A 27,362-nucleotide genomic window follows, 5' to 3' on the forward strand; every position below is an offset into this window, starting at 1 on the left:
CAATAACTGAGGGAATATTAATTAATATCTCAACGTCGACTTTACTCTCAGACACACCATCTATATAAATCAATTGGTTCAGTAGTGCCAATCATCAAAATATCTTAGTTTCATCATTCATATTCTATAGTAAACATGCATAGTTACTTCTCTCAGTTTAGTCCAAATATGTATTTTGCAACCACAATGCTCCTCCTCACATTAGCATACATATCTATAAACTTTTTTTCACTCCATTCTAGAACCAAAAACCAAAACTATAATCTTCCACCAGGACCTTCACGTTTTACAATAATGCTAAACGTTTTTGAATTAGGAAAAAAACCACAATATTCATTAGCCAAATTCTCAAAAATACATGGTCCAATAATGCATTTAAAGCTAGGGCAAATATCAACCATAGTTATTTCTTCAGCAGAAGTAGCACAAGAAGTGCTTCAAACACATGATATCTTATTCTCAAATAGAACAATTCCTCAAGCCGTCGCGGTTCTCGATCACGACTATTTTAGCTTACCCTTTATGCCAGTTTGTGATCTTTGGAGAGACCTAAGAAAAATATGCAAAAACCAATTGTTTTCTAGCCAAACTCTTGATGCTAGCCATGCACTTAGGTGTAAGAAGCTTCAAGAGCTTTTAAGTGATATAGAAAAAAGCAGCTTAATTGGTGAAGCTGTTGATGTAGGAAGAGCTGCTTTTAAGACTTCATTGAATTTTTTGTCAAACACTTTTTTCTCTATGGATTTTGTTAACTCTGCAGGTGAAACTGATGAATATAAAGGTATAGTTGAAAACCTTGTGAGGGCAATAGGAACTCCAAACTTGGTTGATTTTTTCCCTGTTTTTAAGATGATTGATCCACAGGGTATAAGAGGAATTTCAGCTACTTATGTTGAAAAGTTGTTGCAAATTATTGATTCATATATTGGCAAAAGATTGAAGTTAAGAGAAGAGAAAGATTATGTCACAAATAATGACATGTTAGACAATTTGCTCAACATCTCTCAAGAGAATGGCCAAAAGATGGACAACACAAAGATTAAACATTTGTTTCTTGTAATTTTCTCTCCATCCCTTTTTTTTATTTTTTATTTTTAACTTTATTTTAATTACTTTGTAAAAGAAGAAAACTGTTTTAATTACTATTATTTTATTATAACTACAATCATTTTTTCTCTGTAAAAAACATTCTATTTTTTATTCTTTTGATTGATTTAACTATTTTTTTATAAATTTTAATTTTTATTTATTGTCGGCATAGTTTCTTTTACACATGCAACCAATAATATTTTACCATATAAATATTTGTGAATATATTTTATCTGAATAATAAGTGTCGAAATGACCACTATCGTGCTCTAATCTTTCCACTTTTATCTATAAAAATAATATAAGTTGTATTTTTTATTATTTAAAAAGTTAAGTTATTTGATTGGTAAGGAAGAATATATAATAAAAAAACTTAAGCGAACAAAAAATATTATACAAAAACTCAGTATTTTTTTTGGAAAAGAAAGAGTCACACCAAAAGTTTGTGTAAAATATTTTTTACATTTATGGTGAGTATAAATATTTTTTGTTCTAAAGAGTTTAGCGGTGAAACTCATACACATTAATGTTGAACTTGTGTTATGATATTTTCAATATTCCTCTTTATCTTTTGCTTTAGTATCTTTCCAATGACCATCTTAAGGGAATTAAATAAAGAATAAATAAGTTTTTTTTTTTTTTGTTTTTTTGAAAAGTGTCATATTTATGAAAATGATAGCTTAAGCTAGTGAAAACTGCCGTTTGACTAAAGAGTAATTGAAGTCAGCCGTAACTGCCCATTTGTACTATGATACTCACTTTCTTGATTATTAAATATATTAATTTATATTACATTTCGTGACTTTGTAATAGGATTTATTTGTTGCGGGGACTGATACAACTTCATACACAATAGAGAGAGCAATGGCTGAATTAATCCACAACCCACATGCAATGTCAAAAGCTAAAGAAGAACTTCAAGAAATAATTGGTATAGGAAATACCATTGAAGAATCAGACATCATTAAACTTCCATATTTGCAAGCAATAGTAAAAGAAACGTTACGTTTGCATCCATCAGCTCCACTTTTGTTACCAAGAAAAGCCAAAATAGATGTAACAATTCAAGGATACACTATTCCACAAGGTGCACAAGTCTTGATTAACAAATGGGCCATGGGAAGGAACCCTAAAATTTGGGATAATCCAACTTTGTTTTCACCTGAGAGATTTTTAGGGTCTGAAATTAATTTCAAGGGCCATGATTTTCAATTGACACCATTTGGTAGTGGGAGAAGAATATGTCCTGGCATGCCACTTGCTATTAGAATGTTGCATACTATGTTAGGATCATTGATTAATTTCTTTGATTGGAAACTAGAAAATGGAGATAGTGATATTGGTCAACCTTTGCGAGCTATTCCAGTCAAAGTAAACAAGGAGCAAATATTGTAGTATATATAAAATTTCTTTGTATAAGGCACATTTGTTGTGAGACAAGAGAAAAAAATAGTGTGCCATGTTGAGAACTTAAGTTATTTTAAGTTGTACTCAATTTATATATACCTATTATAATTTATGGACAATCGTTATGTTGTTGTTAGAATCTGAGATGCATGAAATTTTCCTATACCTTTTGATGCCTTGAGGACAATTCTTATCATTTTTCTTATTTATATAATTGTGTTTCGTTATTTTGAACATCCAATGAATATGAGAGTGTGTTATGTTGGCGAGGAGATTTGTGATTCCATCTCTGCGTGCACATCTTGGGGAGAGGTGAAAAACTTTAAGTTGCGATCTAAGCACTCGACAAAATCGTCAAAATTGTCTAAATCGCAAAAACATTTGTTGTTGATTTGGCATTCGGTTTGTGGGTAATATGAAAAGTTTGGAATGATGTTATTTTCCCCGCTCAAAGAGTTTTCCGTTTTACAGATTGATGAATTATATGTAAGAACCATTAGACTGTATCACTTGTGCTTCAGCTTTGTTAAGGGTAAAGTATCACTTTCTTAAAAAAAAAAAGGGCAAAGTATCACTTGCAGTGATATTTGATCTTAATCTTATCTTAATAATATAAATTGTAATTTGTTTTGCTGTTAAAAAAAAAATCTTCTAATCCATTATTTTTTTTTCTTTGGCTTGTATGATATTGAAATGAAAATATGTACTTATTTATGTAAGGAGAAATGATATTTGTACGATCATTCTTTGTGACAATCTTTTGACAACTCTATTTCATACATGTTTTTATTATTTCTCTGTTTTTTTTTTTAGAAGTTGTATTAAATAGTTGTTTAAATATGATTATTTTTATGGAATAAGTGATCCTTATTTTGGAGGATATAAGTCTCTTGTTAGAATATGTTTTGGGTTTTTTAAAAAATAAATAAAATAAATGCAAAGGGTGATGGGCCCGACAAAAGAGATGGACAATATTAGGACAAGAATGTCGATGTTGGCCTGGAGTCTGAAAGATGTAATCTGAGGAAAAGGATTGGGATTGTGCTGACAAAACTGGTACAATCATTTTCTATGGAGAAAATTATTTGTGTATGGCCATAATCTGCTGAAACCATAAAATTCACTTATTTGCAAAATATGCATGCATGCTCATGAGAAGTGAGAACTACATGCTCCAAATATAAACCAGACACAAAGATGTCCAAATAGGTAGTCAACCATACCACAAAGATGTATATCATGATGCTAATGTCTTTAAAGTGAATATTGTGGTCACTTAGGCTTAGAATTTGTTTGGGAGTTTGAAAGGGATGCGAAGAGATGCTTTGGAGGGTGGGAAATATAAAGGGAAATGAAGAAAGAATTCTGCTCTTTACCCAAATCATTTCGCTCATTTTTAAAGTAAATGTCATAAATGCCCCTACACAAGTTAACATGCGCTACGTGACTTAACTCACGCTAAGTACTATTTTTCGTTCAAAACCCAGTAGGCAACCACAAAGCTCCATTTTTTTTATCCCTCCACCTCCAAAAACCCAAAAAGTGAGAATTTTTGGGTCAAAATCTTCATTCCAAATTATTGCAAATCGTTATAAAACAAGTTTCTATGTTCATCAAGCATCAAAGAACAGGTAATGTACCGTCAAAACTCATTCGTTTTTGCTGGTTATTCTGGCAGTTACGTTTTTTTGCAGTAGGGTGTAGGGTTTAGCGTGAGTTAACTCACGCTAGTTGTAAGAGCTGTGCGAGTTAACTCATGCGCGAGTTAACTCATGCGGAAGGTTAACACTAGCGTGAGTTAACTCACGCTACTGTGATGCCAAGATTTTGAAATTTTGCGCCACTTTTTTTACTTGCTTTGCTTGCCGCACAAGTCATTTATTTATTATACCGAAGAGTTTTTGGGTGAAACTATGACAATTGCAACATATTTGATCATCAGACGTCCATCAATAGTAATAGACTTTAAGACACCAATAAAGGCATAGAGTGGGAAGTCGGAAGACTACTCAACTTTGAAGATTTTCGAGGCTTTAGCGTATCTGCATATCAAGTAAGACAAGCTTGATGCTGGAGTTGTGAAATGTTTCTTCATTGGTTATCCAGAGCGTGTGCACAGTTACAAGTTGTGGAAATTGGAATCTATATGAGGATCAAGAGCGATGATAAGCAAGGACGTTACTTTTGATGAGACCCGTATGAGGATAAAGTTAAAAGACCTAGAGACTCTAGAGCCACAAACAAGTGTAGAGGAAACTCAATTTGAGGCGGAGCTTCCAAATAATGAGAAAGAGGATGTAGAGGATCAGACTCCAAACATCAGATTCAAGTGGAAGTCAATCGATAGTGGACCTTGATTATCAACTGGCAACAGATAGGGCAAGGAGGACCATACGACACCTAGAAGATATGTTAGGCTAACTTGGTTTGTTATGCTCTAAATGCGGCTGTCAGAATTGCAGGACTCGGAACCAAGGACCTTTAAAAAGGCATTTCAGATCAAGGGTAGCAAGGGATGGTTGAAGGCAAGGAATGAAAAAATGCATTCATTTGTGAAGAGCCAAACTTGGAAACTTGTGAAGCTACCAAAAAAACAAAAGGGTATTCAGCTGCAAGTGGATTTTCAAGAAAAACGAAGGTATTACAGGAGTTGAGAATCTGAGGCACAAAGCAAGACTTGTGGTTGTGGGAAAGGGTTTCACTCTAGTTGAAGGGATTGACTACTATGAGATCTTTTCACATGTGGTGAAGCATTGTTCCATAAGGTTACTTATAGCTACCATGAATCATTACAATCTTGAGTTGAAGAAAATGTATATGAAGACCGCCTTCTTATATGGTGACATTGAAGAGACGATCTATATGGAGAAACTGGAAGGTTTTATGGAGGACAAGTCCAAGATGTGTCTTTTGAAGAAATTGTTGTATGTGTTGAAACAAAGTCCAAGACAATAGTTCATCAGTTTGATGAGTTTCTTTTGAAGACCGGTGTTGTAAGAAGTAGGTATGATTTTTATGTGTACATATTAAAGAAGGATGAAAAAGTCATTCTCTACCTTCTTCTAAAAAATTACTGTCCATCAAATACTATCAAAGTTATTAGAAAAATATCATACATCTCACAACACACAAAAGTATTTTCTATAAATAAATATATATCTTGGGTACAGCTTTAAGTAACTTGGTCAAAAAAACTTAAACTAACTTAAATTCAAAACATGCATGGCACACAAACTTTTTTTGGTCACAATGGACGTGCCTTATACAAATATAAATATCCTAATGTATGAATGTATTGTATTTGTATGTTACACCTTATTTACTCTAATTGGAATTGCTTGCAAGGGTTGATCAATATCTCTATCTCCATTTTCCAGTTTCCAATCAAAGGAATTAATCAATGATCCTAACATTGTATGCAACATTCTAATAGCAAGTGGCATTCCAGGACATATTCTTCTCCCACTACCAAATGGTATGAATTGATAATGTTGGCCCTTGAAATTAATTTCTGACCCCAAAAACCTTTCTGGTGAAAACAAAGTTGGATTATCCCAAATATTAGGGTTTCTTCCCATAGCCCATTCATTAATTAGAATTTGTGCACCTTGTGGGATTATGTATCCTTTAATTTTTACATCTATTTTGGCTTTTCTTGGTAGCAAAAGTGGAGCTGATGGATGCAAACGTAACGTTTCTTTTACTACTGCTTGCAAATATGGGAGTCTAGTAATGTCTGATTCATCAATTGGATTTCCTATACCAATTATTTGTTGAAGCTCTTCTTTGAGTTTTGACATTGCATTAGGGTTGTGGATTAGTTCAGCCATTGCCTTTTCTATTGTGTAGGAAGTTGTATCAGTCCCCGCAACAAATAAATCCTATTATAAAGTAACAAAATGTAATACAAATGTTTATTAATAAAAATAATGAGTATGTTGTCAAAATAGAAAAAAGGAAAATGACTTTCATGTCAATCACTAAGATCAATATTATGAGTGATTATGATGATATAATTTTAAATCTTAAATTGCTAAATATATGTTGTCTTGAGTATGGATTATCCAAGAAATCATAATAACATGTCTTAAATTACTAGTAAACAAATTAAAATTTGGCTTAAATATGTTTTACGTCAAAAAATGATCAAATTCGGTTTTAGTCTTCATAAAAAAATAGTGGCATGTTTCCTTCCCAGCAAAATGTTCATGCTTGGATTTTTTTTGTCCATGATGGGTTTTAAATTTTTTAAAATTGTTTTATTATCCTTTTTATAGAAAAGTTCTAGGACAACGAAAAACGTGTCACATTTTTCTATGAGACGAAAAACGAAATTTGATAATATTTTAGGGACTAAAAACTTATATAACTCTTAGAAGTTAAACTAAGAAACTAGTGTAATATTATGACATTGTTGTGAACTTTGTGACAAAATTAATTATCATAAACAAAAAGAAATTGTGTGACCATGTGCCATGTTCCATCCTGGTAATTTTTTATGCATGACTAATTGGCATCCCTAATCTTGAAAAGAAATTTTGTGACCATGTGCCATGTATATGAATACATTTTTATTTTCAAGAAAAAAATGAAGTATTGGGAGCTGTCAATCTGAGTCCAAGGGTAGCTTTCACTAGCTTATGATTTCGCTCTCTTTAGCTTTCACTATCTTATATGACATTATAAGATGGTCATTGGTTGAAACAAATTAGTTAAATATTTAAACCTTTTAAAAAATACTTAAATTATTAAAAGCAATAAAAAAACATAAGCATATTAAAGTATAGATAAAAATAGTAAAAAGGGATGGTTAGAAAATTACAAGAAACAAATGTTTAATCTTTGTGTTGTCCATCTTTTGGCCATTCTCTTGAGAGATGTTGAGCAAATTGTCTAACATGTCATTATTTGTGACATAATCTTTCCCTTCTCTTAACTTCAATCTCTTGCTAATATAAGAATCAAGGATATGGAACAATTTTTCAACATAAGCTGCTGAAACTCCTCTTATACCTTGTGGATCAACCATCTTTAAAATAGGGAAAAAATCAACCAAGTTTGGAGTTCCTATTGCTCTCACAAGATTTTCAATTATACCTTTATATTCATCAGTTTCTCCTGCAGAGTTAACAAAGTCCATAGAAAAAAATGTGTTTGACAAAAAATTCAATGAAGTTTTAAAAACAGCTTTTCCAACATCAACAGCTTCACCAATTAAGCTAATTCTATGAATATCACATAAAAGCTCTTGAAGCTTCTTACACCTAAGTGCATGGCTAGCATCAAGAGTTTTGCTAGAAAACAAATGGTTTTTGCATATTTTTCTTAGGTCTCTCCAAAGATCGCAAACCGGCATAAAGGGTAAGCTAAAATGATCATGATTGAAAACTGTAACAGCTTGAGGGACTGTTCTGTTTGAGAGTAAGAGATCATGTGTTTGTAGAACTTCTTGTGCTACTTCTGCTGAAGAAATTATAATGGTAGTTATTTGCCCTAGCTTCATATGCATTATTGGACCATATATTTTTGAGAATTTGGCTAATGATTGTTGTGGTTTTTTTCCTAATTCAAAAACGTTTAGCATAATTGCAAGAGGTGAAGGTCCTGGTGGAAGATTGTAATTTTGTTTTTTGGTTCTACCAATGAGGGAAATAAAGTTTATAGATATGTATGTTAATAGGAGGAGGAGCATTGTGATTGCAAAATACATTTTTGGACTCAATTGAGACAAGTAAGGATGAATATTGCTATTGCCTATGGGAGAGGATGAAATTAAGAGATTTTGATGTTTTGCATTACTGAACTAATTGATTTATATATATGGTGTGCCTGAGGGTTAAAGTCCAAGTCAAGAAACCTCTAAAAAAAATCAAAGTCAAGAAATTAATATGTATGTTTTTGACGGAAACCAATAACACTTTGTATTTTTTTTAGACAAATCTAGAGTATGGACTTGTATCAAGTATTGTATTTGATATTTCCTATTTTGAATTTATCTTTTTTCGGTAACTTTTCGATATGTAATGTGTGAAACTTGTATTCAACATTTTCTTCGGTATTTCTAAAGTAAAAAACCTCATGAATAGTAGCAAGAGCTTTTTGAGAAACGCTGCTTAAAATTAGATGTGTTGGTGATACTTCCAGCGGCGAAACATTAATTTTGTCAACAACCTCAGCATCTTGATTCTTCTCAAATTCGTCCTCAACACCATCAACAACATGAGGTTGTTCCCCTACAACATTCTCAATCTCATGTGCCTCGTAGTTTATCTCTATAGTTTCATCATTTGTAATGTGCGCAATTGTGACAATTTCAATAACCGCAGTAATAGCAACCTAAGATTGCGCCTTAACTATGACCTGGGTACATCAAAATCTCTTAATCGCAACCTAAGACTGTGATTCATTTATATTATCAAATAAAGTGTTTTGAATGTATCTAAGAGTGCGTTTAAAAGATAAAGGACATGACAGAATAACTCTATTTATATAATGTTTGATTAAAAACCTGTTCGAGGGACATCACAAACTGGGGGTAAGAACCATGACAAAAATTTAAATTCTTGTCCTTTGCTAAACCCTAACACAACTTTTTATCTAATGTACAAACTGTCTAAAATATCAAAATAGTCTTTTATTCAACAAAAGCTGTAACACAACAACAAAAATATTGTTCAATACTATAAAAGTTTCTCGTGTGTTGTTCTATTTTATACCGTCCTATCATGTGTTTACCGTAATGTTTACCGTTTAACGGATCAAATTTACTCTAAGACAATCAAATACCTAAAAACTATATATATGCCGGTGGCTGCTGGATATAAGAAATCATTTTCTACGAATTAAGAAATCATTTTCCTTCATGGCTGAACGAATCTAAGAAGTCAAGACAAGAATTTCTTGAACAAATTTGTGCTTGACGAGACTTGACTTTTTTCTTAAAGGAAAAAATGCTTTGTGACTCAAGCATACAGGTCACGGTAATAATAATATAAACAAAAATTATTGTGACGAAAATGATTCTCTCTCCTATATTGATTTTTTTTATCTGTAATATATACATCTCTGATTATTATCATAAACAAAAATTGACATTTTAAATTCATTCAATAAATAATGTACGTGATCTTTGATATAAATCATATATTTTTTTTTTATTAAATAGACCTAAAATAGTAAAAAACTTATAATAAGAACCAATGATGTAACAATTTATTTTTATCAATAATTGATCCTGACATTGATCAGACATGGTGAACGCAATTATTAATATTCAGACAATTGTGCTAGTATGTGTACTATGTATGGCCCATTTAGTAATGATAGCAAACACGTACTTAAATGTTTATGTTGTTTAGGTCCTCAACTACTCCATTCGTCTCAAATTAAATCAGTTATTTGTTTATTTCATATATACTATATCCGTTTTTAATTATAAGTTTTTTTTGGAAAAATAATGGAAATTAAGGAAATTGATATTGCTAATAAATTTGTTTGTAATTACTTATTATTTTACAATTTTATCTATGAAAAAAGAATTAGTTTATGTTTTCAATGAGTACATCTTTGTTCCATTTACCAAACATCCATTTATCCTTTTTCACTTCATATATGTGTGACATGTTGCAACAATAAAACCATTGGCTGAGATTAAAAGGTTTAAAAAATACAATTGTTTAATGAAAAACAAAACACGCGCGTGTTATCTGAGACAATAAACACAAACTTTCTTCTTCCTCTCATCAATATCATTGTCACTCCTCTTGCCGGCACCGCCACCACCACCACCCCTCTCCCACAATCGGCTGGCGCCGTAAGCTTGTTTTCATACACTACTAAAAAAACAGTGATTTTCGGACGGAATTTTCAGACGGATACGATTTTGTCTGATTTTTTTGGACGGATTTGGGACGGTTTTAACGGAGCGAAATTTTCGTCCCAAAATCGTGTGAAAAATTTATGACATGTTCAAACATGGTTTTTTCCCACGAATTTCGCACGAATTTCCTTAAAAAAACAAATCCGTTCCAAAACCGTGTGAAACATTGAGACGGATTTCAGACGGAATTAAAGGTTTTTATTTCATTTTTATTAACTGTGAAATTTTCATGTCCCGCCTGTACTCCTAAAATTTCCCTCTCGTGTACTGCTCTCTCTCATAACCAATCTCACTCTTTCTAACCCTAAAATCAATTTCACAATCAATTTAGGAAGCTCTTCAATCAATTTCTTCCAAAAACCAGTTTTAAGATTTCTCAAGCTCTTCAATCAATTTCTCAAGCGGTTTAAGTTTGGATTCTCTTCTCTTCAGATTTGAGGATTCTCAGTTTCAAGCTTTTCAAGGTATTACTACCCACTCTCTCTATTATAATGGGTGTTCTCTTCAACAAATCAACCATGTTCCCATAAATTTGTACCTGATTTTTGGTTCAATTTCTTGTGTTTATTTTGTTTTACTTAATAGGGTTTTTAGTGTGCTTAACTACATGGACCTGGATTCACCTTTGTTCCCCTTTGTTGTTGAAATATATTGTGGGTTTTTGCTGTTCCAATTGTGGGTTTTGTGTTTTTAGGTGCTGTGTTGCTTCAGTGGGTGGATTTTTATTCCCTTAGTATTGTTTTTAGGTGCTGTTTTGCTTAGGTGGGTGTTGCTTTGGTTTATATTGTTTGCTAAGATCCATATTCATGTTAAGGAAGTCATTTTAGGTGCTGTTTTGCTGTTTTGAAGTTTTAATCTTTCGGTGGTTTGTGTGGGGGTGTTGGCGGTTTTTTGGTGTTGTCTCGGTGCTTTTGCTGTCAATAACTGTTATTGCTGAGACACTATCACACTGAAACACTCACAAGGAAAAATGTGGTAACTTTTATTGTCTTAACAGAGTCATTAGAATCAAATAGAAAGAGGTCCTTTTGTCACAATGAACCACTTTTTTGTTTTTTTTTAGCAAATAATAGTCCACTTTTTAGTTTATTTTGTTATGAATACTATGATAGCCCCTACTATGGTCCCTAAAAAAAGTTCCACCTTTGAACCTCAACAAATAACTTAGTACAGCCGATTACCTCACTTTAGTTTTTTATTTTTTACAATAACCTCACTTTTTCCTAAAAAAGCGACATTCAGTGCTAAGTAACTAGAAATTGAAAAATGTCCAAAAATTCTCAATTTGCATAGCAAATGTATTAGAGAATCATTTCAGGACATGTTTTACAAAATATGAATGTAATGAATGATAATGAGGTCCAAAATCAATACAATAGATTTGTGCAGAATTTCATAAAAAAGTAATATGCAGAAAATCTTTGACAGATGTTTCCTCAATCCCATTATTAAAACTTGTCGATCTAACCGCAATTGAACAAAAAAAATTGGTTGTTGAGGCTCTTGTTCAACAGAAAAATATCCATCGTAAATATGTAAAAAGCTGTAAATTCAAGTCGCTGAGGCTATTTTGCAGATCTACCCATATTGAGACGAGAAAGATACAAATCGGTCTTGTTCCGAATTCGTTCCGGCATACCCATCGTACTTCTTGTTTTTGTAAATGGCATGGTTGCAGATCTAGGCATGAGTTATTGTCTTGAAAAATGTTTTGTTTCTGATGTTGATATCGAACTGATTGTAGAGGCAGCATCGAAATGAATCGAAATAAGATTTGTATTTTTCTCTTTCAACCATGTTTAATCTGCTGTCAATGTCAACAAGGAGCTCGATCTTTCATTTTAAATTGTTCATCATTTGTTTTTGTTAAGAATAACTATATTAGCACGTGGGTAGAGTTCTACTATTCTTTATTTTGTAGGCAACCGGCAACAAGAGGTTATTTGAACAGGTGCACCAATGGACCTTTATTTTGACGGTCCATATTAGGGGCTCCCGAATACTATCACTATTCTAATGTTAATCTATCTCGTTAACACACATCGACTGTACTTGCATGACACAACTATTATCAAATGACAATATTAAAATTAAAATAATGTAAATAATTATTCCAAGAACATCCTTGACACCACTATAAATAAACTCTTAGAGACAACACATCAAAACATATAGTAAACTAGAACCAGTAAGCTAAGCATTTAGTTAATTAATTAGGAGAGTATGTGCTCTTGCTGGTAGCTTTATGTTACTGCTGGTTTTGTTTTTTGGCATCAGTCTCGGTTGGTTGAGGTACTGTGTGGTGTGCTACTGTGTTTTTTGCAGCTGTAGTAGTTTTGTTGTGGCACTGTCTACGATTCTGCTGTAGGCATAATCTACTGGTGCTTATGTCATGCTGCTATGTGTTTTTGGATTTTAGTTTTAGGTGTTCGCTTGCTTTTTTAAAAACTTTAAAGTGCTGGAATGACAGATTTTGAACAACTCATGAATGGAAATATATGGGGATGATTGCTTTCCTTGCACATCCTTCTTTTCTTACGAGAATGATTGCTTAATAATATTTGATTATATGACAACTATTAGTTGTTGTTATGATTTAGTTGTTTTATGTTTATTTGATTTATATGAAAACTATTAGTATCATATTGATTTGTTAGTCACTTTGAAAATTAATAGTTGTAAATCCATAGTGATATAACAAGTTAGCATATTGTGAACAGTCTTGTAAGATCTAGGACATCATGGACACTTTACTATAAAAGTTATGAAATTTCTAGATCTATACATGCATTGCTAAATTTTTTAACACGAAACAGAGTATGGGAATTCCAGAACATCGAAAATGGATGTATAAAAGACTTCTTCCCAATCGGGCAGGAATGAAAACTGAATTTGTTAGTGGTGTTAATAATTTTATAGAACAAGCAATTAGGCAACCTGAGTTTACAGATAATGGGGGTAAGCTTAGGTGTCCTTGTAGTAAACATAGAAACATAGATTTCTTAACTCCAGGTGAGGTTACCCTTGATTTGTATAAGCATGGTTTCCAGCCAAGCTATTGGTGTTGGGATTCTCACGGGGAAAGTTCTTTAAGCTCAAGTAGTAGAAATGCAAATAATGTGAACAGAGAAAGCACTTGCAACCAACCGTCAAGTTTTGAGTCACAAAGAAATACCTATGAGGCTATGATTGTTGATGCTATTAGGCCAGAAAATTTGGACCAATTTGAGCCACAGCCGGAGGAACCTCCAAACAGGGAAGCCAAACTCTTTTATGATTTGTTACAATCTGCGCAGCGACCATTGTGGGAGGGTTGTGATACCCACTCGGAATTATCAATGGCGGTTGAACTATTGACTATTAAATCTAAGGGGAATATGTCTCAAAAAAGTTTTGATAAGCTACTAAAAACTATGAAGAAGGGTATGCCTAAGGATAATTGTCTCGTCCCTAATTTCTACTATGCAAAGAAGTTGGTATCAAAGCTTGGAATGGAAAGTAAAGTAATAGATTGTTGCATCAACGGTTGTATGTTGTACTACAAAGACTACGAAATGGCAAAAGAATGTCGGTTCTGCCATGCTCCAAGGTATAGGGTAGGTAAAGGGGGTAAAGAGTTAGCTTTAAAGAGTATGCATTATCTACCGATCACACCAAGGTTAAAGAGACTATACGCGTCAGCAAATTCTGCACGCCATATGAGATGGCATTATGAGCACCAACAAGTTGAGGGTGTCCTTGAACATCCTTCTGATGCAGAAGCATGGAAGCATTTTGATCAAAAGTATCCAGAATTTGCTTCTGAATCACGCAACGTAAGACTTGGATTATGTTCTGATGGATTTACTCCTTTTGGTTAATCCGCTTCTCCATATTCATGTTGGCCTGTAATAGTGACTCCATACAACCTCCCTCCATGGATGTGTATGTCTACTCCTTATTTGTTTTTGACAATGATCATTCCCGGCCGTAGTAATCCCAAAAGTAAGATAGATGTGTATTTACAGCCGTTGATTGATGAGTTAAAGTCATTGTGGGACGAGGGTGCTTTAACCTATGATGTTTCCAAAAAACAAAATTTCGTAATGAGAGCTGCTTTAATGTGGACAATTAATGATTTTCCCACATATGGAATGTTGTCAGGATGGATGACAGCCGGAAAAATGGCATGTCCTTGTTGTATGAATCACACAAAAGCATTCCGATTGGAGAATGGTGGTAAGTCATCATGGTTTGACTGTCAAAGAAAATTCTTGCCAAGTGATCACCCATTTAGAAGAAATAAGGATGGCTTTTATAAGAATAGGGTTGTGAGATCAGAACCGCCTCCTAGGTTGACCGGCGAACAAGTATGGAATGAAGTTCAGACAATGCCAACGATAATGGACAATATTGATGAAGTTCGAATTCCAGGTTATGGAGATAAACATAATTGGAAAAAACGAAGCATTTTTTGGGAATTGCCTTATTGGAGCACTAACTTGATTCGACACAATCTTGATGTCATGCATATTGAGAAAAATGTATTTGATAATGTGTTTAATACTGTTTAATACATATTGAGAAAAATGAGCATTTGTTTACTCTTGAATTATTATTTATTTTTATTTGATTTAGTATGTATTATTGAATATCAATTTTACATATTGGAATTTATCCCACACTCATTAAAAAAATATGAATGGTAGCAATTTTGTAAAATAAAAAAAATTATAACCACGATTGAAAAGCGTGGAAATTATTTTAAAGCAATTTTAATCCGTCCGAAAATCGTTTGAAAATTTATCTTGAATCCGTCTGAAAACCGTAGGAAATTATAACTCAATTCCGTCTGAAAATCGTAGGAAATTAAATTAAATTCCGTCCGAAAACCGTAGGAAATTAAATTCAATTCCGTCCGAAATCCGTTTGAAATTAAATTCAATTCCGTCCGAAATCCGTTTGAAATTTAGTCCAATATCCCACAACTGTGTTTGTACGAAAACCGTATGAAATCCGTCCGAAATATATTTCAGACGGAATTTGGGACGAAACTAAGATTTGCGACGCGGCTTTTTCGGACAACGCCCAATCTGTCCGAATTCCGTCCGAAAACGCATTTCCGTCCGAATTCCGTGGGAAAGTTCCGTAAATTCCGTCCCAAAACCGTCCAAAATTTCGTCCGAAAATGACCTTATTTTAGTAGTGATATATCAGTTGCTCAAAGTAACACTAACACCATGATGATTAATGTCAATGTAAAATGTAAGGATGACGGTAGCAAAGTGCAGATTCAAGGTTACAATTTTTACTACATCCTATCAGTTTGAGAAAATCAATTAAAGTATAAAAAAAAAAAAACTTTGTTGAAGACTCTTTCATGCCTGCTCTTTCCAATTCCTTTCGTGATTTAAAGGACAAAGCGGTGGTGAAGGTTGGAACGGCAAGACTGTGAATTGTATATGGATTAGAAGGGGGAGAAATATGCTGGTGTACGGAGGGAGAGGGACGGAGATGGTGGTGGTGGCACCGGCAGAGAGGGAGAGGCGGTGATGATTTTGATGAGAGGAAGAAGGAGGAGCGTGTGTTTACTATGATAGATAATGTAACAGCCCGATTTTCGTTAGATTTATTTTAATTATTTTTATTGTGTGTTTAATTGTGCTTGTGTGTATCATTCATCATTTGGTGCATTTTCATGGGTTTTCGTGTTAGAAGGGTAATTTAGTCATTTTGGACTTAGGGGTATTTTGGTCATTTTGTGAGTACGGGTAAAAAAGAAATTTTGGTGAGGATTATTTTTAGTGTTTAGTAAGGACCATTAATTTTGCTAAGTTACTGGGGTAATAATTAGTATTGTACCGTTATGTGGATGTTGTTGATATTTTATCATTAAGTGACCGTTATTAGTAATTTATCGTTGTGTGTGTAGAAACATTTTATATTTCAGGTGGAGTGGGTTAAGTCCATTAAGTTTTAGGCTTAGGCCCATTAAGGGGACATCCTATATAAACATTGTCTTAGAGGAAATTTCCTACACACTTTCATTTACAAGATATTTTGAGAGGGTTAGAGAGAGAAAGTGGGAGAAAGAGGAAGAAAGGGTTAGAGAGAACAGGAGCTTGAAGATTCAAGAAGAGGAGAGAACCTAGGAGCTAAAGTGAAGCTTGGGCTAGAGAATTGATCTAACTAAGGTAAGGGGGTTAGAATTCATCATAATCATCTTTTGTGTAAATTTTCAAATTGTTGTATGAATAAGTGCTTAACTGAGTAATTGATTAATTGTCCATAATTGTTAGAATTCGTGTTCCAATTATGATGGTATGTTTGAATGCATGAAGTTGTTGATAATTGAATTGTTGTTAGAGAAATTTTATGTTCAAAGTATGAGAAAGTGATATATGTTGAAATATGCTCAAATTGTTGAATTATGCTATGTGTTGTTGAATTGTAATAAGATTCCTGTTCAATTGATGTTACTGTTGCTAAGTGATGTTGTTGATGATAAATCATGGCCTAGGTGTGCATAATTCATGAATTGTTGGTGATAAATGAGTTATTGTTGGTGACGTTTGTTGCAAAATCGTATAGTTACTAAAGATAACTTAGTGAGACGTCATGTGCTTACCATTAATGATCATTTATGCACTGGCAGATGTGGGTGTATTGAGGATACGAATCATCTGTTTGTGTCTTGTGTCTTTTATAGCAATCTTTGGTATTTGATTTATGATTGGCTTGGGTTTTCTTCGGCAACATCTCCGAGTCTTTTATTGCATCTTCGTCATTTTTGTGGTCTGGGAGGTGTTTCAAATAAACTAAATTCAGCGTTCAATATGATTTGGTTAGCAGCTTTTTACGTTATATGAAAAGAGAGTAATGGACGTATCTTCCAACAAAAGAAAAATTCCATTGTTTTAATTAGTGAGCAAGTTAAATGTCTAGTTTTTTTTTTTTTTTTTGGTTTAAATCAAAGTTTGTTTCTTTCAATTTTCACTACAATGTTTGGAGACAAAGCCCTTTGATGTGCCTCAGTGCTGTAACTTAATGTTTCCTTTTGTTCTTTGTTAGGCTCTTGTTTTTCTCTCCCTTTCTTTTGAAATTGTATCCTGAATCTTTAATGTCTCCCTAAACACTTCTTGTGTTGGTGGACACTAATTATGGTAATAGATTACATTTTAGATTCTAAAAAAAAAAAAAAACAGATAATTATCTAATAATTTAGTGGGGACAACATGTAATTTCTTAATAGAAAAAACAACTTTGACGAATTAGTAAAATAAATAGTGGTGGCGGCTGCTTCTGATACTATAATTTAATGCACGTGCATCCATCCTGGGCTTGATGCTTTTAACGATACTTCCTCCATAGGAAGGAAAAATGCTAATATATACTTTTTTTTTTTCCGAGGTTTAAACCTCGAACTTTATATATATTATACATTATCTCTATCAACTAAGCTAAACTTACGAAGACTGCTAATATATATTCTAAGGACACATTACAAGTTATTAAAAGTAAAAATTATGTTTTGAAATTAGTGTTTTTTTTTATAAATCAAGAGCACAATGACATAAAAAAAATGAATAGAAGAGGGAAATCTTGCATATTTCAGTTATTGTCAGATGCTCATATAAATTATTAAAAATAGTGTCAATTTTTTTATTAAAAGGTTGAAAATTAAGCTTTCTCAATAATATTTGATATTTGTGTGAATCCTTAAGACATGTTATAGCATGAGCTTTGATTATTTTATTACCTTGATTAATTTTACCGTCATGCTAACATTTGTCTTTAGGGTATTTTGTCAACAAATAAAGTCTTTAGAATACTTTGCTAAGAATTCCACATATAATAAATATTATTTATTGACAAAAAATGATTTTTAATTTTTTGAAAAATAAATTGACATAATTTAAATACTTTATATTTTCAATACCTTAATAAGTGTCTTAATGCCACGTGCTATCATTTCCTTTTATTTTAACTCTACTTAAAATCTATATTATGAACATCTTCCAAAGTTCATTATACTCTATATGTATGAAAATGGTTTAACACTCAATAACTGATATATTTTTTAACCAAAAGAAAAATATAAATTTAGTTTTGTAAAATTGTTAGAGAATTTCATTTATTTATATTTTTTAAATGTTTGAAATGAACTTAAGTGACAATGACATTTAATATATGAAAAAATATGTAAAGTCTAGCTCAACTAACAATAATGACATTGTTATATTTAACACCTTTATTTAAGTTAGTAACCTAAACTTTTCAGATGTAAATGTAAATTTCAGATGACATGATTTATATTATCATTACAGATAAAAGAATATCAATGTAAGAGAGAAGATTATTTTCTTTTTTTTTTTTGAAGAAAGGAGAGAGGATTTTTCATTTTCAAATAAAAGGGGAAAGAATTATTTGCTCACAATAATTTTTGTTTATATTAATATTACCGTGACCAGTATGCTTAAAGTCAGATCTTGTTTCCCTATCACAGAGAATTTTTCCCTTTAAGAAAAAAGTCAAGTCTTGTCAAGCACAACTTTGTTTAAGAAAATATTGTCTTGACTTCTAGATTCGTTCAGCCATAAAGGAAAAAGATTTCTTCATTGGTAGAATTTAATTTATCATCTATCCAGCAGTCACCGGCATATATTTAGTTTCTATGTATTTGATCATCTTAGAATATGTTAAACGGTAAACACGTACGGTAAACACATGAAAGAAGATACTCATGAGTTGACCTCAATCGTATGGACAATGCATAATATATATAAGGTTCGGGATTCAAACCCCGGCCATCACCAAAAAAACACATGATAGAAGAAAGAGCACTAGATAAACAGCACAACATAAAACAGTACAACACATAATAAACTTTTATTGTATCAAATAATTTTTTGTTTTATACAATTTGTGTTGGATAAAAAACTATTTTGATATTTTAGACAATTTTTTTTTTAAATAAGATATTTTAGATTGTACGTTAGATAAAAAACAAATTGTGTTGTAGTTTACTTAGGACAAAATTTTTTTGTCATGTTCCTTACCACTAGTTTGTCAGGTCTCTCGAACAACTTTTTAATCAAACAAATTTTTTTTAATTTTTTGGTCAAGTAGCCATGTGGCCAGAGAAAATGTCTCTCGAACAACTTTTTAATCGAACATTTTTATTTTATTTTTTTGTCAAGTAGCCAAGTGGTTAGAGAAATTCACCTTAAAGATTAAAAAGTGGGGTGTCTGGGGTTCGAACCTCAACCCTGCACATATTGTGCATTATCCCTTACCAAATGAGCTATGCTCATGGGGAACTTTTTAATCAAACATTAAACAACGGCAGTTGTTTTACCATGTCCTTCATTCTTTAAATGTACCGATAGACACATTCAAAACACCTTATTTGATGGTATAAATGAATTGCACCCAATATTTTATATTAATGACACTTTATAATTATTTAAATAACTCAATTATAATTTATAAATATTCATATCACTAATAAAAAAAATTAAAATATGTTCCATGGATAATTATGGATTAAGGACTGTAATTCTTATACTCAGTGTTAGACGCATGCTCAATTATGGATTAGTTTAATAGAATTACCCCAAGAATATTCGCAGGATCACACTTTGTGTGAGATTGCGAGTGTTGTAGTACACCACTCATCTTTGATAGCCCCACTCAGAATAGATTATTTGATCACTACGCACGGATACATGTATACATGGATCTCATTGTCGCCTATTTCATGAAATAATTATGGAAAGGGAAGGTTTTGCTTTTAATGTGGAGATTCAATATGAATGGCTGCTGAATTTGTGTACTCATTGCATAATTGTTGGTTACAACGTTCCAAAATGTTGTTGGCTGCACCCTCAGTAAAATGGCATGGTTGACAAAGAAAAATTAGTGAAATTAGACAAAGGGAAACATCCAGAAAAAATTCATAAGCAAATAGTCCAAGCTTGGCAAGAAAAGGAAAAAACCAATTGAGAGGAGTGAGGATGTGAGTTTGAATGTGCAAGAGGTTGTTATGGTTCAACCTGTTATGGACGAACCCCAAGTCATAGTTAATGCGCAACCTGAGGTTGCTATTACTGCAGTTATTGAAATTGCCACAGTTGCACACATTACAAATGATGCAACTGTAGAGATCAGCTATAAGGCACCTGAGATTGAGAATGTTATAGGGGAGCAACGCCAGGTTTATTATTGTGTTGAGGACGGATTTGAGAAGAATCGGGATATTAAGATTGTTGAAGACATTGGTTAGGAGAATGATATACATGAACATCATTTTGATAATGTTTCTAATGATATTGAACATGAACATAAAATTGTTTCAGAGAAATCGCTGAAAGTATCACCAACACATTCAACTTTGAGTAGCATTGCTAAAAAAGAACTTGCAATTATTCAAGTGGTTTTTGACTTTAGAAATGCCGAAGAGAATGTTAATAATACAAGTTTCACACGTCGAAGAGTCGCCGGAAAAAGATGAAGTCCAAATAAGGGAATACCAAATACAATACCCGTATAAGGGTGATCATATCAAACATTACACATGAAGTTTATCTTTTGGACCATTAGAGGTGTGGCATTGTCATTCCTTCTTCTCCGACCGAGGATGTTATGGTTTGAGAAAATTCTTCAGATGAAGAAATTCCTTTGTTTTTAAGAGATGTTTTTTTTAGGGATCGCCTAAAATTGTCCAATTTCTGATTCTCTTATCTCTTTTTTATGTTCTTCTTTTCTTTTACTCTCTCCGATCCTATTTATAAGAGAAAGTTGCGTCAACAAAAGTTTATGTATTTGGACTAAATTTTTAACTAGATACAATTTGTTGACCCATGTTTCTCTTATAAATAGGACCGTAATTCTTTTGCCTTGGGTTCGACACAACCCCCAACTCTTTATATTTCTTTTTCTATCACTAATATTTTATTATGAATATGCTTGTATTTGATTTGGAGTATTCAGATATGTCAACCTAGTTCAGATGTCTAACTACCACTTTGATGCAAATCTTTTGGTTTATCTATAAAAAAAAAAAAAAAAAAAAAAAAGCAATGATATATATACATCTATTTAATGACAACTTTGGTAATAACCATGTTTTTCTCTCTTCTTATTTATAAAAAACAATAGTAAAGGAAAAAGGAAGAGAGAAGATAAAAACAACATGTGAGTATGAAAGAGAAAGTTCTCATAAAATAGTTGTACATATATCATTTGTGTTGGTTTTCGTCAAAACATATACATTAATTTCTTGACTTTGACTTTCGTTTGAGAGGTTTCTTGACTTGGACTTTAACCCTCAAGCACACCATATATATAAATCAATTAGTCCATAGTAATCCAAAGCATCAAAATCTCTTAATTTAATCCTCTCCTATAGGCAATAGCAATATTCATCGTTACTTATCCCAATTGAGTCCAAAAATGTATTTTGCAATCACAATGCTCCTCCTCCTATTAACATACATATCTATAAACTTTCTTTCACTCATTGGTAGAACCAAAAAACAAAATTACAATCTTCCACCAGGACCTTCACCTCTTGCAATTATGCTAAACGTTTTTGAACTTGGAAAAAAAACCACAACAATCATTAGCCAAATTCTCAAAAATATATGGTCCAATAATGCATATGAAGCTAGGGCAAATAACTACCATTATAATTTCTTCAGCAGAAGTAGCACAAGAAGTGCTACAAACACATGATCTCTTACTCTCAAACAGAACAGTCCCTCAAGCTGTTACAGTTTTCAATCATGATCATTTTAGCTTACCGTTTATGCCGGTTTGCGATCTTTGGAGAGACTTACGAAAAATATGCAAAAACCATTTGTTTTCTAGCAAAACTCTTGATGCTAGCCATGCACTTAGGTGTAAGAAGCTTCAAGAGCTTTTATGTGATATTGATAGAAGTAACTTAATTGGGGAAGCTGTTGATGTTGGAAAAGCTGTTTTTAAAACTTCATTGAATTTTTTGTCAAACGCATTTTTTTCTATGGATTTTGTTAACTCTGCAGGAGAAACTGATGAATATAAAGGTATAATTGAAAATCTTGTGAGAGCAATAGGAACACCAAACTTGGTTGATTTTTTTCCCTTTTTTAAAGATGGTTGATCCACAAGGTATAAGAGGAGTTTCAGCAGCTTATGTTGAAAAATTGTTCCATATCCTTGATTCTTATATTAGCAAGAGATTGAAGTTAAGAGAAGGGAAAGATTATGTCACAAATAATGACATGTTAGACAATTTGCTCAACATCTCTCAAGAGAATGGCCAAAAGATGGACAACACAAAGATTAAACATTTGTTTCTTGTAATTTTCTATCCATCCCTTTTTACTATTTTTAACTATTATTTTTTTTCCAAGTAACGCAGTGACTAGAATTTACCATTTTCAAGATGAATAAGTGAGGTATCTGGGGTTCAAACCCTGCATATAAAAATGCATGTTCTTCCCAATTGAGTTACACTCACGGGAACACCAGACTACTTGACCTTATATGTTTTTTTACTATACAACAATGCATGTCCTTTGCTGTCAACGCTAATAATGCATTTAACTATTCTTTACTATCCTTATATATTTTTTATTGCTTTTATTAATTTAACTACTTTTTAAATGGTTTAAGTATTTAACTAATTTCATTCAACCAATGACCATCTTATAATGTCATATAAGATAGTGAAAGCTTAAGATAGGGAAATCATAAGCTAAGGAAAGCTATCCTTTGACTCAGGACTAATTGACATCTCCCAGAACTTCATTTTTTTTTCCTTGAAGAATAAAAATATATTCATATACATGCCAATTTATTATGATATTTTAATTTGTTTTCAAGATTAGGGATTCCAATTAGTCATGCATAAAAAATTACCTGGATGGAACATGGTACATGGTCACAAAATTTCTTTTTGTTTATGATGATTAATTTTTGTCAAAAAATTCGCAACAATGTCATAATATTACACTAGTTTCTTAATTTAATTTTAAGAGTTTTTAGTCCCTAAAATATTATCAAATTTCATTTTTCATCTCATAGAAAAACGTGACACGTTTTTCGTTGCCCTAAAACTTTTCTATAAAAAAAGGATAATAAAACAATTTTTAAAATCTTAAAACACATCATGGACAAAAAAATCCAAGCATGAAAATTTGGTAGGGAAGGAAACATGCCGCTATTTTTTATGAAGACTAAAACCGAATATGATTTACTATCTATATTATTATGATTTTTTGGATAATCCATACTCAAGACATCATATATGTAGCAATTTATTATTTAAAATTATATCATCATAATCACTCACAATATTGATCTTAATGTTATGATTAACATGAAAGTCATTTTCCTTTTTTCTATTTTGACAACATACTCATTATTTTTATTAATAAACATTTGTATTACATTTTGTTACTTTATAATAGGATTTATTTGTTGCGGGGACTGATACAACTTCCTACACAATAGAAAAGGCAATGGCTGAACTAATCCACAACCCTAATGCAATGTCAAAACTCAAAGAAGAGCTTCAACAAATAATTGGTATAGGAAATCCAATTGATGAATCAGACATTACTAGACTCCCATATTTGCAAGCAGTAGTAAAAGAAACGTTACGTTTGCATCCATCAGCTCCACTTTTGCTACCAAGAAAAGCCAAAATAGATGTAAAAATTAAAGGATACATAATCCCACAAGGTGCACAAATTCTAATTAATGAATGGGCTATGGGAAGAAACCCTAATATTTGGGATAATCCAACTTTGTTTTCACCAGAAAGGTTTTTGGGGTCAGAAATTAATTTCAAGGGCCAACATTATCAATTCATACCATTTGGTAGTGGGAGAAGAATATGTCCTGGAATGCCACTTGCTATTAGAATGTTGCATACAATGTTAGGATCATTGATTAATTCCTTTGATTGGAAACTGGAAAATGGAGATAGAGATATTGATCAACCCTTGCGAGCAATTCCAATTAGAGTAAATAAGGTGTAACATACAATACATTCATATATTTAGGATATTTATATTTGTATAAGGCACGTCCATTGTGACCAAAAAAAGTTTGTGTGCCATGCATGTTTTGAATTTAAGTTAGTTTAAGTTTTTTTGACCAAGTTACTTTAAGTTGTTGTACTCGAGATATATATTTATTTATAGATAATATTTATGTGTGTTGTGAGATACATGATATTTTTCTAATAACTTTCAATAGTATTTTCTATTTTATTTGTTTTTGGTAAATTATAATATTGCTATCTAATGAATGTGGCCTAGTTAATTAATTAAACAACGATAAGATTGTAGGGGAGGACTGCACTTCAATCCCTTAGAACACATTCCTCGAAGCCATTAAGGTGCCAAAGATCTTAATTACAATGACTATCCACACACACACAAAAAAAAAAAAAAAAAAAAAAAAGGGAGAGAGAGATTTGGTTTCTATGGCCAGGAAATGAACATATAAACTCATTTATAAAAGTTAACCTTATTTTGAAGAAGAAAATAAATTAATAATATATAAAATCAAGTTAGATTTTGAAAAAAGTTAGATTTGGTAGTTGATTTATGTAAGAAATAATGAAAACTAGAGGCTTTTGCATGTTTTAAAAAAGAACGGAAAAAAGGTAATTTATAAAATACTTTCTAAACAAAAGAAAATCAAGTAATAATAAGTTGTGAATAGTTTTAGAATGAATTTTTTTTTAAAAAGAGTTCCACCTCGGATAAAAGATGTTCAGACAATATGTTTATAAGTGGGGGGTAATCCTCACCTTACAAGTGTATTTTGGGGTTGTATTAGATCAAAGATTTCTAAAACAACTTATTCAAAATGTGCTTTTTGTTTCTTGCAATGACTGTGACTTTGGAAGGTTGGGAATCAAGATAGATTTTTTGTTTGCAAAGAGATTATGAATAAGAATAAGGAGTTTCATTGGAATCAAGTTATGCCTCCCTCGATCCCAAGGTATCCACCACAAACGTGAACATGTGTGACGAAGAACTTTGGGAACAACATACACCAAAATCAAAGAAAACGCACCTCCAGGATCAAATACAAAATCTAAACAATGTAAGAATGTTGTAATAAAAAACAGAGATGCTCCCCGACGAACATATTAGTGAATCAGAAAGCTTCTCACCTTTCTTGCAATTGTGATCTTGCAAAAATCGATCAACTTTGTCCGCGTGTTGACACTTGATCATTGAAGAGGAGGCTTGAACACTTGATTGATTATTTGGTTTCTTGCTGGCTTCGGAAATCACAAACTGAGTTTCTTCATCTTTCTTTCTTCTTCTAAGGCAGTGATTGCAAAAACACCATCGTTGCTGCAAGTAAGTATCACCAAAGAAACAAGGTATCTCCCCAATCTTGATGGAAAATACATCAAAAACTGGAGCAATTGAAGAGGTAGAAACCGGAATAATTGGACTTTCGAAGCTAGCAAAAAGAATTAAACTCTGCAAAGTTGAATATTCCAGATTTTGAGAAGAATAGTTGAGAACTTCATCATCATCCGCGGATGCAACTTTTCACATATTTCAGAATCAGAAACGGAAGCACAGTCTTCATCTACATCCCTCGGGTATCGCTCTGATACCATGTAGAAAATCGTAGAATCATAGGGATGAAGATCATAGATGTAAGAAAAATAGAAGCATAGTTGTATTCATGAGAAGAATACTCATAGTAGAATGAATTTGATTGAATAAAATATGATTGAATGGTACAATGAGGTATCTAATTTATAGAGTAATTTGGAGTAACCAACTCCCTAACTAACTAATCAATCTACTAACTCTAGTTTAACTACCTTAACTAACTCCGCATAACTTCCAACTATTCTAACAAAAAAAAAAAACTATTAAAAACGTGTTTGATGAGTTTGTTTTAAGAATATAGGGTGAAGAGTGGATGACAATGGCATTGTGACAAAAATGGAAAGAGTACGTTGAGTGGAGTTTACACTAACACTAATGATTGTTGAACAATGACAATGGGGTGGAACATGAAGAATTTGGTATGGTGACAACTATGAATGGTGGAAACATCATTGGTAGATAGTTTCCATGGTAACAATGGTGGAAGATGGCCATATGTGTGTGATTTGTGAGTAATAAACTCGTTTTGATACTTAAATATACGCGAGGTGTTTTTACTATAGTCTTTTACCTTATCAAAATTACAAAAACATATTCAAACATGTCTTGTGTTCTTAATTTTATGAATTAAATTGACTAAGAAAGACACATTGTAGAATGATTTTAGCAACATTTATAAGAACAAAATTTACTTTAACCAAGACATTGTCCTCTCTTCTAAGCTTTTCTAAAAACATATATAGTTTTTAAAAAATGTGGAAATGGAGGAAGTTTCTCCCATAAGGTTTGTTTACTTTCTGAATATATTTTTAGAATTTTCATTTTCTAATAATAAAATACATAATTATGTTAAATTGTTAATAAAAAAAAGATAGAAGACTCGTGTGTTGAATATTTATATAGAGAAGATGGAAGAAAAACTAGAAAGAATGTATTTTCATAAATAATTAAAATAATGTTTTGATATTTTTAAATTTGTTGAAATAGAAACTGAATCGAATCAGCTTGAATCGAATCAAGTTACACGAAGAATCAAATGATCTGAATTATTTTGATCCCTTATATCTCTAGAAATGATGACTTAAGTCAAAGTATTAGTGATTCGATTCACTCTTCATATGAGAATCATGATTCGAATCAGAGTGGATGGGTATCAAATTAATCATTTTTTGCACTATTTATTCAATTCAAGGTGTTAATGAATTCGAATCAAATGTGTATTAATTTTTGTTTTATTTTATGTCAAATTTGTTCCTATCCCTCTCAATTATATATATTTGTCTCTATCCCTGTTAACTTAGCTCAGTTGGTAGGGATAATGCATAATATATGTAAGATCTGGGGTTCGAATTCCGACACCTCAGAAAAAA

The 27,362-nt window shown here is 32.1% G+C and overlaps 3 protein-coding genes and 1 pseudogene across 3 annotated transcripts; 3 read left to right on the forward strand and 1 right to left on the reverse strand.

The window, feature by feature from the left end:
• The first annotated feature begins 102 nt into the window (after positions 1 to 102).
• LOC25487204 (geraniol 8-hydroxylase) lies at positions 103 to 2,659 on the forward strand. The gene is made up of 2 exons (XM_013609071.3): positions 103 to 1,056; positions 1,903 to 2,659. Exons 1-2 carry the CDS (start codon positions 136 to 138, stop codon positions 2,482 to 2,484), a joined length of 1,503 nt encoding a protein of 500 aa, XP_013464525.1. The 5' UTR covers positions 103 to 135; the 3' UTR covers positions 2,485 to 2,659.
• A 2,954-nt stretch (positions 2,660 to 5,613) lies between these two features.
• Positions 5,614 to 8,329, reverse strand: LOC25487205 (geraniol 8-hydroxylase). The gene is made up of 2 exons (XM_039830679.1): positions 7,319 to 8,329; positions 5,614 to 6,377 (listed from the first exon to the last, which is right to left on the reverse strand). Exons 1-2 carry the CDS (start codon positions 8,204 to 8,206, stop codon positions 5,805 to 5,807), a joined length of 1,461 nt encoding a protein of 486 aa, XP_039686613.1. The 5' UTR covers positions 8,207 to 8,329; the 3' UTR covers positions 5,614 to 5,804.
• Positions 8,330 to 10,216: 1,887 nt separating this feature from the next.
• Positions 10,217 to 15,051, forward strand: LOC112419289 (uncharacterized). Its single transcript, XM_024776724.2, has 2 exons — positions 10,217 to 10,839; positions 13,192 to 15,051. The coding sequence occupies exon 2, from the start codon at positions 13,195 to 13,197 to the stop codon at positions 14,233 to 14,235; it is 1,041 nt and encodes a 346-aa protein (XP_024632492.2). The 5' UTR covers positions 10,217 to 10,839; positions 13,192 to 13,194; the 3' UTR covers positions 14,236 to 15,051.
• Positions 15,052 to 21,861: 6,810 nt separating this feature from the next.
• Positions 21,862 to 24,510, forward strand: LOC25487207 (geraniol 8-hydroxylase-like; annotated as a pseudogene).
• Positions 24,511 to 27,362: the final 2,852 nt, after the last annotated feature.

Source organism: Medicago truncatula, chromosome 2, assembly GCF_003473485.1.
Source record: "Medicago truncatula cultivar Jemalong A17 chromosome 2, MtrunA17r5.0-ANR, whole genome shotgun sequence".
NCBI classification, from domain to species: Eukaryota; Viridiplantae; Streptophyta; class Magnoliopsida; order Fabales; family Fabaceae; genus Medicago; species Medicago truncatula.

What these genes read in the sequence shown, in the direction of transcription:
- LOC25487204 (XM_013609071.3), top strand. Translation starts at nt 136, where the DNA reads ATGCATAGTTACTTCTCTCAGTTTAGTCCAAATATGTATTTTGCAACC. An exon ending in AGATTAAACATTTGTTTCTT is followed by an intron (nt 1,057 to 1,902) that starts GTAATTTTCTCT and finishes ACTTTGTAATAG; the next exon opens with GATTTATTTGTTGCGGGGAC.
- LOC25487205 (XM_039830679.1), bottom strand. Translation starts at nt 8,206, where the DNA reads ATGTATTTTGCAATCACAATGCTCCTCCTCCTATTAACATACATATCT. An exon ending in AGATTAAACATTTGTTTCTT is followed by an intron (nt 6,378 to 7,318) that starts GTAATTTTCTAA and finishes ACTTTATAATAG; the next exon opens with GATTTATTTGTTGCGGGGAC.
- LOC112419289 (XM_024776724.2), top strand. Translation starts at nt 13,195, where the DNA reads ATGGGAATTCCAGAACATCGAAAATGGATGTATAAAAGACTTCTTCCC.